Here is a 17,169-nt window from a genome sequence, read left to right on the forward strand (position 1 = left end):
CGATAAAAATCGATGTGTGTGAATTTGGCCTTATTCATAATGCTGGCGAACACGTTTCGACACGAAATAGCCGCTATGTTTGTATGCTCATTGACGAGCCGTGTATCGGCTGCAGTTGTTAAATCCGCGCGATCTACCGTAGAAACGCTAGAACTAATAGTGGCCGATACTGCCAGACTTCCCCCTAACCCTTTACTCACACCCTACACAGTTTTCGGCCATTGTTATTGTTTGTGTCACGAGCTCCACCCAACAACGGCTCTAGTGTTACAAAAAAAAAAAAAAAAAAAAAAAAAAATGGTTCTGAGCACTATGGGACTTAACATCTTAGGTCATCAGTCCCCCAGAACTTAGAACTACTTAAACCTAACTAACCTAAAGACATCACACACATACATGCCCGAGGCAGGATTCGAACCTGTGACCGTAGCAGTCGCACGGTTCCGGACTGAGCGCCTAGAACCGCGAGACCACCGCGGCAGGCTCTTGTGTTACACATATACATTGTGTTACTCGTATACATTATTCTTATAGACTAGAGATAATTTATATGGCAGAACAACGTTTGCCGGGTCAGCTATAACATATAAGGATTTTCAGAGGTGGAACGAAGTTCGCCGGGTATGCTAGTTAGAAATAAAGTTCTGGCCACTAGCTACTGCCATTTGGAGAACTCGTTGAATGGCGGATGGCGTGCCGATAGCACGTACGTGTCCTTAAGTGGCGCTCCTGCCTCGACATCGTGGTGCCTCATTAGGTCTCCATTATCCAATAGACGCCACGTTAGCCTACTGAATTGCCACAAGGTCGCACCAGTAGCTGCACAAGAACGGGCGTGCGGAATCTGCCTCAGACACGAACAGTTCCGCTTAAGATGTGATGCATTTTGAATCGAACTGACGGATATCGTGAATGTTAGGCTCCTCTGGGCCAAGGTGGCACTAAGCATGATTCACTCTGAGGTGAAAAAAGTCATGGGAGAGCTGCGTTTGCCCGACGTAGTGCAGCAACAAGGCGTAACATGGACTCAACAAATTGTTGGAAGTGCCTTGCAGAAATATTCAGGCATTGTGCCTCAATAACAGTCCATAATTACGGAAGTGCTGCCGATGTAGGATTTTGTGGTGTAGGTTTTCCAGTGTGTAGGCTCTAACAGTCTAATTGATACTGTCACGAGCCCAGGAGAGGGTTCAAATGGTTCAAATGGCTCTGAGCACTATGGGACTTAACACCTGAGATCATGAGTCCCCTAGTACTTAGAACTATTTAAACCTAACTAACGTGAGGACATCATACACATCCATGCCCGAGGCAGGATTCGAACCAGCGACCGTAGCGGTCGCGCGGTTCCAGACTGAAGCGCCTAGAACCTCTCGCCCACCAAGGTCGGCCCAGGAGAGGGGCTGCAGGGGATGTCGCGCGATTAGCAAAGGCACACGCGTCGGTCGTCTGCTGTCATAGTCCAATAACGCCAAATTTTGCCGCACTCTTCGTCCCACATTGACTACTGCGGTTATGTTGATTCTCTGTTAGCACTGTCAATTTAACGCAAACCCAGCTGCCCTCGGTCTTAAAGCGAAGGCCGTCGGCCACTGGGTTATCCGTGGTGAAAAATAATGCCTGAAATTGTATATTATCGTCACACTCTACACTGTGACTCTGGGAATATTGATTTCTCTAACGATTTCCGAAATGGAATGTCCCATGCGTCTAGCCCCAACAACCATTCCGCGTTCAAAATCTGTTACTTCCCGTCGTCCGGCCGTAATCACATCTGAAACCATTTCACATGAATCATCAGAGTACAAATGACATTTCCGCCAATGCACTTTCCTTTTATACCTTGTGTCCGCGGTACAATCCATCTGTATACGTGCGTGTCGCTATCCTATGACTTTTGCTACCTCAGTGTAAAGTACTCGGCTGCTAAGCCGCGTCAATTCAGTGATTTTTCCTGATATCGGACTGTCCGCCACGGAAACTACGCCGGCCGAAATTGGTCGAGCGGTTCTAGGCGCTTCAGTCTAGAACCACGAGACCGCTACGGTCGCAGGTTCGAATCCTGCCTCTGGCATAGATGTGTGCGATGTCCTTAGGTTAGTGAGATTTGAGTAGTTCTAAGTTCTAGGGGACTGATGACCTCACAAGTTAAGTCCCATAGTGCTCAGAGCCATTTGAACCATTTGAACGGAAACTACATGCTCATACTGCCCCTGATTTATGTATACAATATCCTACTTCCCGTACAGAGACGTATGACTATGAAAGATAGCTACGAGAGACTGAGTTTGATGGGGCTGCGCGCGGTGTGTACGCGCGGTTCGAGGCGCCATGTTGCGGATTGCGCGGCACCTCCCGCTGGAGGCTCGAGTCCTCCCTCAGGCATGGCTGTGTGTGTTGTTCTTAGCCAGAGTTAATTTAAGTAGTGTGTAAGTCTAGCGACCGATGACCTTAGCAGTTTGGTCCCTTAGGAATTCACACATATTTGAGCATTTTGATGGGGCTGCACAAATATTATTTCACATCTTATACTGTAGTTCCCATCAACAAAAGCAAAACGAGGATAATGGAATGTAGTCGAATTACGTCGGGTGATGCTGAAGGAATTAGATTAGGAAATGAGACACTTAAAGTACTAAAGGAGTTTTGCTATTTGGGGAGCAAATTAACTGATGATGGTCGAAGTAGAGAGGATATAAAATGCAGACTGGCAATGGCAAGGAAAGCGTTTCTGAAGAAGAGAAATTTGTTAAAATCGAGTATAGATTTAAGTGTCAGGAAGTCATTTCTGAAAGTATTTGTATGGAGTGTAGACATGTACGGAAGTGAAACATGGACGATAAATAGTTTGGACAAGAAGAGAATAGAATCTTTCGAAATGTGCTGCTACAGAAGAATGTTGAAGATTAGATGGGTAGATCACAAAAGTAATGAGGAGGTATTGAATAGGACTGGGGAGAAGAGAAGTTTGTGGCACAACTTGACTAGAAGAAGGGATCGGTTGGTAGGACATGTTCTGACGCATCAAGGGATCACCAATTTAGCATTGGAGGGCAGCGTGGAGGGTAAAAATCGTAGAGGGAGACCAAGAGATGAATACACTAAGCAGATTCAGAAGGATGTAGGTTGCAGTAGGTACTGGGAGATGAAGAAGCTTGCACAGTATAGAGTAGCGTGGAGAGCAACATCAAACCAGTCTCAGGACTGAAGACCACAACAACAACAACTGTAGTTCCATACTTGTGTTTGATTTAGAAGCAGTCACAAGACGCAACGTTTCTTTTTATAATGAAATATGTTACTTGACTTTCATTAACGTTAATTACCTACAAATTTATTCCAACAAGGGTAAGAATTATCGAAAGTAGCAGTTTGTTTGTCAACCCGAGAATGAAAGCAGCAACATAGAAAATAGCACACTTTTTTTGCAAAAAATTATTTAATGGTTTTACATAAATAGCCAAACATCAAGCTTAGTAAACTGTTAATCTTTTTTTGAACTATAAGAAATACCCCTCCTGCATTGATGTAGTGTGCCAGTAACTAAAAATAAACCGTGTACATCGATGAAATCAAATTGGAAATACAAAATTATAAAACTAGTAACTAAGTTCAAAATAATTCTTAACTTACGAGTCACAGACATTAGTACGAGAGTGAATCAAATGAAAACCTTAAATATTTCTTAAAATATTATTTATTGTGCAGGAGTGGTACAAAGCTGTATTGCTTTTCAACATAATCTCCCCCACGCTCAATGTAAGTCCCCCATCGCTTACAAAGTGCGTAAATTCTTTCAGAAAAAAATTCTTTTGATAGTCTGCGCATCCACTCGCGCACCGCGCGGCGCACCTCTTCATCAGAACGGAACTTCTTTCCTCCCATTGCGTTTTTGAGTGGTCCAAACATGGAGATCACTTGAGGCGAGGTCTGGTGAGTATGGTGGATGAGGAAGACACTCAAAATGCAAGTCTGTAATTGTTGCAACTGTTGTACGGGCAGTGTGGGGCCTTGCATTGTCATGTTGCACAAGGACGCACGCTGACGGCAATCCACGTCGCTTTGATTTGATTGCAGGCCGCAGATGATTTTTTGTAGATCTGTGTAAGATGCACTGGTGACAGTGGTCCCTCTAGGCATGTAATGCTCCAACATGACGTTCTTTTTTTGTCCCAAAAGAGAGTCAGCATAACCTTCCCTGCTGATGGCTCTGTCCGAAACGTCTTTGGTTTTGGTGCTGAGGAATGGCGCCATTACTTGCTCGCTCTCTTCATTTCCGGTTGGTGGAAGTGAACCCACGTTTCGTCCCCAGTAACGATTCTTGCAAGGAAGCCTTATGGCATTCTCGTTCAAAGCGCCGAAGAAGTTCTCCACAAACATCAACACGTCGTTCTCTCATTTCAGGAGTCAGCTGTCGTGGCACCCATCTTGCAGACACTTTGTGAAACTGGAGCAGATCATGCACAATGTGGTGTGCTGACCCATGACTAATCTGTAAACATGAACTGCAATGTCATTCACTGTCACTAGGCGGTTTTCCTTCACTATGGCTTCAACTGCTGCAATGTTCTGTGGAGTCGCAACTCGTTGTGCCTGACCTGGACGAGGAGCATCTTCCACTGAAGCCACACCATTTGCGACCTTCCTACTCCATTCGTAGACTTGCTGCTGTGACAAACATGCATCACCGTACTGAACCTTCATTCGTCGATGAATTTCAATAGGTTTCACACCTTCACTACGCAAAAACGGAATAACAAAACACTATTCTTCCCTGGTGCAAGTCGCAAGTGGGGCGGCCATCTTTATACTGATACTGCGACGGTATGTGTGCATCTGCACTGTGCTGCCACCTACAGGCCATTCTGCGCGCTGTTTGTAGCACTCTTACCAACTTACAGGATAAGGGCGCGAAATTTCGATTTGTTATTACAAATTTAAGATTTTCATTTGACTCAACCTCGTAATATATTTTCATTTTTTTGGTATCCTACCAAGGCAATTCTATTAGGACAAAACCTAACTTTGGCATAAAATAATCTTGAGGAAAAGTAAATTTAATAGAATTGTGTGTGAGATTTCTTCATTTCCGTCTTACAGACATATGCTTAAAGAGTTGTCAGAATTAATTAGAGACTAACAATTCCTTAGGTTTCTTACTACAAATCTGAGTTTAACATTAACTTTCCCATATCTACCTTTATGCAGTTGTCCTACCTTAAATCGCTCCGGGCAGATATTCTTAGATAGGAAAGAACTGTGGTGGATTGCAGTGACTAATCATTAATATATGCTCATCGGTTGCAATACATTTTCCTGTGTCACATTTTACTGTTCACCCCAAAGATAGGGCCACAGTTACTACATATCGATAACGCCGCTGCTGCCACTAGCGGACAGGCAACGCTTGCGGAACCAAGTGGCGCCAGTCAACACAAGAAGAATGCAAACAACGGAAACCATGTCAACTAAACGATACAGTCTCGCCACCAACAGAGGGACGAAACCTACAACAGCACCAACGCGAGCTGCAGCACGGCTCAAAAGCTTTGTGTCGGAATGAGACAGTAACTCGGGGCCTTATCCTTTCGCGGGCAAAAGCTCTGCCGACTGAGCTAACCAAGCACGCCTCACGACCACACCTCACAGCTTTACTTCCGCCAGTACTTCATCTCCCACCTTCCAAACTTAACAGAAGCTCTCCGGTTTTGCAGGAGACCACGAAGTAGGCAAAGTGGAGGATTTTTGCTGCCTTAAAAGCAAAAGAAGACATGAAGACATGACGAAAGAAGCAAGGAGTAATGTGCCATGGACTAAGGGGAAAATGAAAAATAATATCCATGCAGCTGAGATATGATCGTATAGCAGTATTTCTAATATTAGATGGTCTGACAAGATAAGCAATGAGGATGTTCAACGTAGAATCAACGAGGAAAGTAGCATGCTACGTGACAAGGTGCTAGAGGGACCAGTAGAGGTTACAACTGTGAGGGTAGACATAGATATGACAATATCCCGTCAATACCTGAGGACGCTGAGTGCAAATGATACCCTGGGGTGAACAGGTTGCAACAGAATACGAAGTCAAAAGGCTGATGATCGTCCCAAAATTCGTCTTTCGCGAGATTTAAAACTCCGATAACGTGTCTGGCCAAGTTTTTAGCAGGTCTCCACACAGTGCTGTTCGTCCTTATTAAAATCAACACGTGCGTTGCAGCTAAGGAGACTATCCTGACAGAGATCCAGGCATCAGCTTGCTCTCGTACTCTCAGGCTGCTACGGCACAGATTAGTAAAGGGGTGGTAAATCTCATTCAAATTGCCTCAAGCAAACACAAGTCATGCCAGAGAAAGAGGTCAAGGCAGGAAGCGAGCCAGTCTGTCGCAAGTGGGACACATTACGACACCGTATGCCGAGGAGGATACGAATTCAGTAGAAAGGAGACTGCGGCAGAAAACCAAAGAAGCGAGACAAGCATATTCGTTGGCTCGTGAGATGTTGCAAGAGACTGACACCAGTTAATAGCCTGTTAAGTGAATATAGCAGAATAAGAGGAGACATGCGGTTATTACGAATCGATTCTCGCGCCATGGCGCCCAGCTCGTGACTTCTTAAGGCCTCTTGCCATGTTTCATCGTAAGTAAAGCGGCCTACACTGCTGTTCCTCAGCTGCCTATGTGTTTTCTTCCTTCTCTTTTCTGAACTGTCCTCTTGGTGTCACTAGTGAGGTCTTCTTCTTTGCTGCTGGTGCGTAGTCACTACTCGGGCAGCAGGTCCGGCTATCGTGTGGTTCAGATGGTTCAATTGGCTCTGAGCACTATGGGACTTAACATCTTAGGTCATCAGTCCCCTAGAACTTAGAACTACTCAAACCTAACTAACTAAGGACATCACACACATCCATGCCCGAGGCAGGATTCGAACCTGCGACCGACCGTAGCAGTCCCGCGGTTCCGGACTGTAGCGCCTAGAACCGCACGGCCACCGCGGCCGGCTATCGTGTGGTCGGTCGCCAGTGGACTTGGTTCCCAAGTCCTCGCATGATAGCCGGCCGCGGTGGCCAAGCGGTTTTAGGCGCTTCAGTCCTGAACCTCGCGACTGCTACGGTCGCAGGTTCGAATCTTGCCTCGGGCATGGATGTTTGTGATGTCAAAAAATGGCTCTGAGCACTATGGGACTTAACTGCTGTGGACATCACACACATCCATGCCCGAGGCAGGATTCGAGCCTGCGACCGTATCGGTCGCGCGGCTCCAGACTGTGGCGCCTAGAACCGCTCGATGTCCTTAGATTAGTAAGGTTTAAGTAGTTCTAAGTTCTAGGGGGCTGATGACATCAGATGTTCCATAGTGCTCCGAGCCATTTGAACCATTCCTCGCATGATAGCCTCACGTTAGCTCCCTTTAAATACTCCACCTCTGCAGCTCTCGTAGTGAGTTGATCACTGGGATCGATGGCATTCACAGTAATAGCACACTCGATTCCGTGACTGCAATGTTGTAGTGAGTCTAGGTCTTAGATGCTCCAGCACAGTCTACGAACTAGCCGAAGATGTACTCTAGATAATGGCCTTCACCTGATGAACTTCATGCTGCTTGCAGCCTGCCATCTACCGATGAAGAAAGTGATTGTTTTCCGACAACACAACATCGCAGAGTGCTGCCTGTACGTGTCAATGCAAAAGCTAGCAACAAGACAGCTTCGGGTCCACTTCCCTGTTCAACACACAGGCACCTTCTGGTGCTGACACCCTTCCAGGGGTAGGGAGGAGATCAACCGAAGACGCGACTACCAACACCACGTACATCGCGAATGGGTCATCAAGTGTCGTAGAATTCGGAGTGAGCAGACCTCAGCAGCCCATCCGAGACCACTTCGCGCTGGGCAACGGCAGCGCTTGCTCGCCGACAGTCAGCCGCGGTGCCAATGTCGCTGACATCTCCTGGGCGTGCTACCACTGAGCTGACTCAACAGATGACAGCTGGAATCCAACACGCAGCTGAATAATCAACAAATGAAGTTTGTGCGGAGAACGACGACTTGTAAACACTGAGAATAAAAGACTGAACTCTAATAATATTATACAGCTATCCTGACTTCACGTAGAAGCGCCTCCGCTCGGCCCTCTGTAAGACATAATTAAGCATAGCTTCTCGTTCAGTCACTCTGATTATGATCAAACAAGTAACAGAAACAAAACAGAAATGGGAAGATCACAAAGCTACTTAAACGACAAAAGAAGGACGCGCAAGTAACGTTGAAATATACATGAACATGAAAGCGGGTGAGAAAGAGAGATTTCGTCAGATGATGACACGGCAGTAATAGATGTGCAGATGCAGCCTATCGCCATCTTAAGCACTTAGAGCAAAGGAGAATCATTGGTATGAGGGAGACGGGAGTATTATACGACCCGCCAGGATAGCCGAGAGCGCTAACGCACTGCTTCCTGGACTCGGGTAGGCGCGCCGGCCCCGGATCGAATCCGCTCGGCGGATTAACGACGAGTGCCGGTGTGCCGGTGTGCCGGCCAGCCTGGATGTGGTTTTTAGGCGGTTTTCCACATCCCGTTAGGTGAATACAGTGCTGGTCCCCATGTTCCGCCTCAGTTACACGAGTCGCCGACATCTGAACACGTTCGCACTATTCCATGAATTACACTAGACGCAGACAGCTGGGGTTCACTAATTCTGTCCCGGGGGGTACGGGGTGGCGGCAGGAAGCGCATCCAGCCACCCCTTCATCCTAACCTTACCAAATCCGTTCCTAACAATACCGATCCTGCGTCAGTGCGGGACATGGCACCAGTGAAAGAAAGAAAGAAACACGGGAGCATTATACATCAGCGAAGCTGCACAGTTAGTGCTGACGAGATACTCTCAGTGTAGCGAGCAGAGCAGGCGCGAGACCTTCCGGAAGGACTACACCACGAGAAGCTCGTGCCACTGTTCGGCTGGCTCATGTGAATAGCCGGATGACAATCCAGACGGAGTTGACAACAGAGTGTTACCAAGAACCATCCGGAACAGATTATTGAAAGCCTACTAGGGATCTCATCGTAATGCGTCGTTTAAAAGAGAAGTCACATCATAGATAACAGAGAGTTTGAAAGTTGTAGAGGGAAACTGACTTGGGCACTGAATGGCATTATGAGGCGTTCTTTGATGAGTCTCTCTTCCGTTTATTATGGTCAGATCGACACTAATGTGTCCGTGGATGATCTGGTAAAGGTCACAGGAAGCAACGATTCTGTCTGAGAGTAGTGCCTCAGGGTTGTCAACTGTCAAAAAATAATCAGCTTGTATAGTCTAATAAGAGATTCTCTCGTCGCATTTCTTAAATACAGCCAGAATTATTTGCTAAACACGTCATGCAGTGCTACCACATAGTGGTAGCCAACCTTCTGTCCAGGAAGAGACCCATAAATGTTCACTGCGAGAAGTTATAATGGATTCGTTGCGTGGTGTAATAATTCCCCAACGTAACATTTGGTTTATTTATTTCGTAACAGCGGATCTCTTTGCCCGTAGGATGCAGTATAACAGCAGACTGGTTGGCAACGTACACCTTAGACTTCAGGCCTTTCCTAAAAATGACGCTGTATTTAGTCAGGACTCCATGCAGATTGACTCACTATTGTTCACTAGCAGGACTCGATTCAGATACTTCATTCTCAATGGCTGTCATTGCACCACTGAAACTGCAAGTGTTTAAGGTGTTAACAAGAAGACCTGTGGACGGAATTGGCCTTTGCCTTACCTCTAAGGTACGGTCACCTAATCGTAAAACTAATGTTCCCAAAGAGATGTCGATCATTGCGTACTTCCCTGCAAGATAATCGGCATCTAGGATGCAATCAGTCACCAGGACAATATAGAAGGTGCGACACACTACTGGTTTTACTTCAAGATAGGTCTGCAGCTTAACATATTGCCTTCGTGTGCCTACAACACCTAGGATTCCACATGTGCTAACAGATAATATTGGCATCTTCTTGATTTCAGAAATTATTCTGAACAGGGTTGTAGAGATAAATGTTATTTTAGCCCTTTTATAAATAAGTGCCACTGTATCAATTCTTTCAGTTTCAACGGTGATAACTCAACGTTTCTCTGTAGGTTATAAGTTTGGATGGCTTTCAAGGATAGCTTGTAATTCATCCCTAATGTCCACGCCACCATTTTAGCACATGTGGACATTAAGATCTGCACCTCTCAAACACCCATCGACCAGCATACTGGTGATAATTTGTCTGGTCAGAATTAGGCATTACCATTACTTGATCTACGTGAGATCAGTTCATCATTATTATGGCACTTTCCATGAGTGTTTTCAGGCATCAGTGGAGCCTGTAACTCTCGTGAATTCTCATGCAACCATAGCCCATTCTGTTTGTTCATGTGTCCCCAGTTGTTATTGAAAAACCATTGTTCGTGTTGCTATGCCTGTTTTCCACTAGCAGATCGATGTTAGCGATTGTGGATAAAAATTCGTGCACTTTATCATCAGAAACAGTCACAAGTTTTTCCTGGATGTTGAACGTGAGTTTTCCCTTTAATGTTTTTAATACATTAGTCGTTGCAATCTCTTCACGCTAGTACATTGTATTATTTAAATATTTCTCGACGTAAGAACACAGAATTAAACACATCTTAACACAATGCTTCTTAATGTTCTTTTGACCAGTACTTCGAAAAAATGCTTTGTTGAAGTCATCATAAGGTGAGTATCTCGTAGCCCATATCGCAGAGTTTACCTGCATGCATCCGGCCATTAACTTAATTTTCTGTGTGTGATTATAGCTATTAGAAATGACACCTCAGAATGATTTTACGAAGACAATATGATGGATCTCTCATCATCCCAGTGAAAAAGCATAAATTTCCATTGTCTGAACTTATTTTCCTCCATGAAATATGCACCGCCCCCCTCCCTCCTGACGTTGCTTTTGTTTCATTAGGAGCACACATATTGCCTTGTTATCTCTGTTGATGTCGCCACCTGCACTAGATTAATCGAAAATAGACTCACCGACTTTCAATAATTTCAAGTTATTTTTTAATTCTGTTATTTTTTGATTCACTAATTTCATTTCTCGACCAAGATTGTTCATTTGATCGGTGTGGCTGACATTAAAGTTTTTTAATCACCTTTATGTGACCTCGGAAATGCACAGCCCATGTCTCGTAGATCATTTTGGAGTGCTGTAATGACTTTGCTTTTAACATTTAACAAGTTTGCTTTGATCGCAGAAAATATATGGGTTCCTATCTTTACTTTTTTGTGCAGACTAATTGGACATTTATTTTCGTAGTGAGGAATCTTGCTCTTCAAGCTTACTTCCAACGTGCTTTTCTATCTCGTCGGAAATGTTGTTCGCTCAGCAAGACAGTTATTTATCGGTTTCTATAATTGTAGCTTCCTCACTATTTAAGCAGATTTGCTCAGCTATGAGGAGGTAAGTCTTTTGTAGTTCTGACTCTGTTGTGTTCATGTGTTCCACAATTGAATCTATTGTGTTGACTTCTTCTGCAATTGAATCTATTCTATTGACTTTTTCTGTTATTCGTTTTTTTTTTTTTTTTTTTTTTGTTCATACAGATTTGTTCTTTGCCCATGCTGGTTTATTATGTTGAAATGTTGTTGAAAATGCCTAGAGTTGGTTCATTTTTCCGTAGGTAATCTGCACAGTTGTACTATCACACGAAGCTTCAGATTCGGTAAGTGACGAGTCATCATCCATCCTGCACGCAATACGACTATGTATTCCATGTTAAAATCAGTATATGACTCATGTCAAAAAAGTTGAAAATAATCACTTTACTCTGTATCACAAACTTATTTAGGGTGACTCTAATTAAGCTGGGGCTCATAGGCTAATAGTGTACAACAATGGCTGACCAAATTATGGAAACAATTTCATAGTGTTATGTCGAACAATGGAACATATAAAGAACAAAACACTATAAAACTTATCTAAATTTAATAAAAAATGCAAATTACTTCTACACATCACAGGCATTCCTATTTCTCAGTTTTATTGTTATGAAACCTGAACAGCTATGTCTCAGTAGAGAATTTGGTACTACAAAGTTCAAGATACGCATAAAAAAATTTCAACTTACACTTTTGTAGCCATACAAGGTAATTTTTTTATTTTTAGCTCGTTGAAGTGGATGTTTGTTCCTCTTGTCCCGGACCGTATCAGTATAGTCCATGTAACAAAATTTGCAAACCGAATTAGTTAATTTTGACAAATATTTACACACATAAAATTCAAATAACAAAATTACTTCATTAGTTCAGTTCAGTTTCATAACATCCATCAGTCGTGAGTTTACAATTGTTCATCAGTTCAAAGCTCGCTAATACTTTTGACTTACCGTAATACAAATGTTTTAGTAATTAACTGTGTTGCTTACTTCATGGGTCTGAGAATGTCATAAAATAGTTCATTCATACTTTGGTCCTCTTTGTGCAGGACTGTGGGAACACGAAAATTCCTTGTGATTAGTAAAATACAGAAGACACAAAAGTAACTTTGTTTATTCAAGTTCGAGCATAGTATTATTTCCCCAAGAACGTACTCTTTATATTTTTCTTCGTGAAATTATTCACAACAATTACTCCACGCTAGTTAATGCTAGTTACACCACATATAATGGCATATATCAGTTAACGGCGGACTTCATCACAAAAATCGTCTGTTTCTTACTGCTGATGGACATGGACTGGTATCGCCTCCCCTTTCGAAAAGAGGGAGACAAAAGAAAACGCGAAGAGTAATGTAAACCTTACCCTATTTCATCGTAGGTGATAAAATCAATTCAATATTACGTAGTGATATGAGTTTTTATTACGATGTATGTACAAAATAAAATTGAGATACTACACGTCTACCAGTTTGGAGAGGCGTAGCAGTGTTACGTCATGTGCTATGGTGTGGTGAACCATCCGGTACGAATTTGGATAAGTCGTGGCTGGTAGTCATTGAGGGTACTACGAGACAACAGACCGTCACGGACACCCCACATGCTCATATGTTACCTCTCATGCGAAAAAGTCATAGAGCCATTTTTCAATAGAACAACGCTCATTCACACTTGGCACTTGTCTGTGTGATCTGTCGGCGTGATACTGAGGCCAGCAAGATTCCCAGATCTCCCTCCAATACAATATCTGTCTGACATCAACTCCCTCCCAGCTACAGTATTCAGAATACCGACGACCAGTTATAGTAGTTGTAGGCGAGTTTGTCACTGAAGAGGATACATGGGCTTTGAAAACTCTTAACGTAATCAGTACCTGCATTCAGGGCAGAAGGGATGCCACGTCATACTGATAAGTGGGCTCATACTGCTCACTTCTTCGTAAATCTGATTCGAGTATGTAATTACTGGAATAACATGGGGTAACCTCTCAGTCTGTGAAGTTTCACTTCGTTCTTCCATCCCTTCTAATTTCTCTACGTTTCTCCAGGCAATACATATCATTCATCTTTGCAGTTCTGCTAGAAGAAAATTGAACCACTACTCATAGAATTTCCTGTTTAAAGGAACATTTTGAAACAGAGTTCTACATTTGTGCTTTTGTTCTTTTTTTGTCACAGCACTGCCTGACACGTAGGGGTCGCCGCCACGACTGGAGCCCAGGATGGACTCATCCACGGGAGCTGCGCCCCTGATGGGCGCGGTGGACTACGCCGTGTTCGCTGGCATGCTGGGAGTGAGCGCCGCCATCGGCGTCTACTACGGCTTCTGCGCGCCAGCTGCCAATGTCGAGGAGTACCTCATGGGGGGCCGCTCCATGAGCACCATTCCCATATCCATGTCTCTAATTTCCAGGTGAGTGCGCTGCTCCTTTCTGCAGTTTCTATGTGACCATTGCCTACACTGGAGAATCGAGTCATCATCATCTACACTACTGGCCATTAAAATTGCTACACCAAGACGAAATGAAGATGACAAACGGATATTCATTGGACAAATATATTATAGTAGAACTGACATGTGATTATATTTTCACTCAGTTTGGGTGCATAGATCCTGAGAAATCAGTACCCAGAACAACAACCTCTGGCCGTAATAACGGCTTGGATACGCCTGGACATTGAGTCAAGCGGAGTTTCCATGGTGTGTACAGGTACAGTTGCCCATGCAGCTTCAACACGATACCACAGTTCACCAAGAGGAGTGACTGGCGTATTGTGATGAGCAAGTTGCTCGGCCACCATTGACCAGACGTTTTCAATTGGTGAGAGATCTGGAGAATGTGCTGGCCAGGGCAGCAGTCGAACATTTTCTGTATCCAGAAAGGCCCGTACAGAACCTGCAACATGCGGTCGTGCATTATCCTGCTGAAATTTAGGGTTTCGCAGAGATCGAATGAAGGGTAGAGGCCGGCCGGAGTGGCCGAGCTGTTCTAGGCGCTACAGTCTGCAACCGCGCGACCGCTACGGTCACAGGTTCGAATCCTGCCATGGGCATGGGGGTGTGTGATGTCCTTAGGTTAGTTAGGATTAAGTAGTTCTAAGTTCTAGGGGACTGATGACCTCAGAAGTTAAGTTCCATAGTGCTCAGACCCATTTGAATCATTCTTTGAAGGGTAGAGCCACGAGTCGTAACACATCTGAAATGTAACGTCCACTGTTCAAAGTGCCGTCAATGCGAACAAGAGGTGACCGAGACGTGTAACCATTGGACCCCATACCATCACGCCGGGTGATACGCCAGTATGGCGATGACGAATACACGCTTCCAATGTGCGTTCACCGCGATGTCGCTAAACAGGGATGCGACCATCTTGATGGTGTAAACAGAACCTGGATTCGTCCGAGAAATTGACATTGTGCCATTCGTGCACCCAGGTTCGTCGTTGAGTACACCATCGCAGGCGCTCCTGTCTGTGATGCAGCGTCAAGGGTAGCCGCAGCCATCGTCTCCGAGCTGATAGTCCATGCTGCTGCATGCATCGTCGAACTGTTCGTGCCGATCGCGATAGGCTACAACCCGACCTTTATCAAAGCCGGAAACGTGATGGTACGCATTTCTCCTCCTTACACGAGGCATCACAGCAACGTTTCACCAGGCAACCCCGGTCAACTGCTGTTTGTGTATGAGAAATCGGTTGGAAACTTTCCTCATGTCCGCAAGTTGTAGGTGTCGCCACCGGCGCCAACCTTGTGTGAATGCTCTGAAAAGCTAATCATTTGCATATCACAGCATCTTCTTCCTGTCGGTTAAATTTCGCGTCTGTAGCACGTCGTCTTCGTGGTGTAGTAATTTTAATGGTCAGTAGTGTATACCTACGAGGAGCGTTCAATAAGTAATGCAACAAATTTTTTTCGCTGTCTATTTCGGATTAAAAAGTGGGGAATTTGTTGTGTGACATCGTGAAATATTACCACTTCGGCCACTGTAATTTCATTAAGTTCCGGAGTGTGGCGGCTCTACGCGTAGCCTTGAAAATGTCGTCTGCAACAGAGGTGCGTTCCAACCAAAGAGCTGTCACTGAGTTTCTTTCGTCGCATAACTAGAACATCGCAGATATTCATAGACACTGGCAGAATATCTGCGGAGATCTGGCATTGAACTTAAACATTGTGAGTTGAAACTTATTGTCAAATTAAAACTGTGTACCGGACCGAGACTCGAACTCGGAACCTTTCGCAGGCAAGTGCTCTGCCATCTGAGCTACCCAAGCACGACTCACGACAGGTCGTCACAGCTTCAGTTCCACCATTACCTTGTCTCCTACCTTCCAAACATTACGGAAGCTCTCCTGCAGACCTTCCAGAACTGGGGGATGTTTGCAGAATGATATTTTCACTCTGCAGCCGGGTGTGCGCTGATATGCCTGACACATTTCAGCGCACACTCCGCTGCAGAATGCAAATTTCATTCTGGAAACGTTGTGCGTTGTTGGGCGAGGCGTCTGTCGTCATCGCAACAGGGTCAAGCAAACCTGTCCGATCTCCCGCAAGGCGGCCAGCCGCACACAGCTCTGGCTCGCCCAGTGTTGGAACGCTCGGACACTGCCATTTGAGGTCAAATACCTCGTTGTTCAGCTGGGAGTCTTCGTTGGTAGTGCTGACACACTCGTCCACCAACTGGGGAGTTCAAAGGTGTGTGCCCACTGGATTCTCCGCAGCATAACATAAGACTGTAAAGAGAAAAGAAGGACCATCTGCGTAAGGTTTCTTGCGCGTTACTAGGATGATCACGATAACTGTTTGTCAAACATCGTCACAGGTGATGAAAAATTGATTGTGCTACCCTCAGAAAATCTAAGAAATGGCTTCAGCGTGTTAGTCGACACAAAAATGTAAACGAACTTCCCCCTCTCCATGATAACGCAAGGCTTACACAAGCCTGCCCACCCGAGGGCAGCACACAAAACTTCGTTGGACTGTTCTGATTCTTCATCCACCCTACAGCCCAGATCTCACACCTTCCGACTTCCATCTTTTTAGCCCAATGACGGATGCATTCCACAGGAAGCAGTACGTGGGTGTAGGGGAGGTTGTTGATGCAGCAAGACACTGGCTCCGACCTCAGCCAGTAGAGTAGTATCATGCAGACATACAGACCCTTCGAGTAAGATGGTGTACGGCTGTCTCATTGAGAGGAGATTATGTTGAAAAACTGGATTTTGTAGTCTCGTGTACTGGACTCCAGTAAGACAAACGTGCTTCCAGGTAAAAAGTGTTGCATGACTTATTGAACGCTTCTCAGACATTTACAGTTAAATGATAACTTTGCAGCTCGCACTTAGTTGTTTGGAAGAGGCCGCATAGGACAACTTTCAAACTACACTACCGCCCATTAAAATTGCTACACCACAAAGATGACGTGTTACAGACGCGAACTTTAACCGACAGGAAGAAGATGCTGTGATATGCAAATGATTAGCTTTTCAGAGCATTCACACAAGGTTGGCGCCGGTGGCGACACCTACAACCTGCTAACATAAGGAAAGTTTCCATCCGATTTCTCGTACACAAACAGCAGTTGACCAACGTTGCCTGGTGAAAGTTGTTGTGATGCCTCGTGTAAGGAGGAGAAATGCGTACCATCACGTTTCCGACTTTGATAAAGGTCGGATTGTAGCCTATCGCGACTGCAGTTTATCGTATCGCGACATCGCTGCTCGCGTTGGTCGAGATCCAAT

General features: G+C 44.9%; 1 protein-coding gene across 1 annotated transcript in view; it reads left to right on the forward strand.

Annotated features, from left to right (window-relative positions):
• Window positions 1-17,169, forward strand: part of LOC124619547 (sodium-coupled monocarboxylate transporter 1-like) — a 182,890-nt gene that overhangs the window by 28,650 nt on the left and 137,071 nt on the right. The window contains exon 2 of the mRNA XM_047146017.1: window positions 13,610-13,844. Coding sequence (XP_047001973.1) covers window positions 13,654-13,844 — 191 coding nt within the window. The 5' untranslated portion in view covers window positions 13,610-13,653. The remainder of the gene's footprint in view (window positions 1-13,609; window positions 13,845-17,169) is intronic.

The sequence above is a fragment of the Schistocerca americana genome, chromosome 6 (genome assembly GCF_021461395.2).
Source record: "Schistocerca americana isolate TAMUIC-IGC-003095 chromosome 6, iqSchAmer2.1, whole genome shotgun sequence".
Classification (NCBI taxonomy): domain Eukaryota; kingdom Metazoa; phylum Arthropoda; class Insecta; order Orthoptera; family Acrididae; genus Schistocerca; species Schistocerca americana.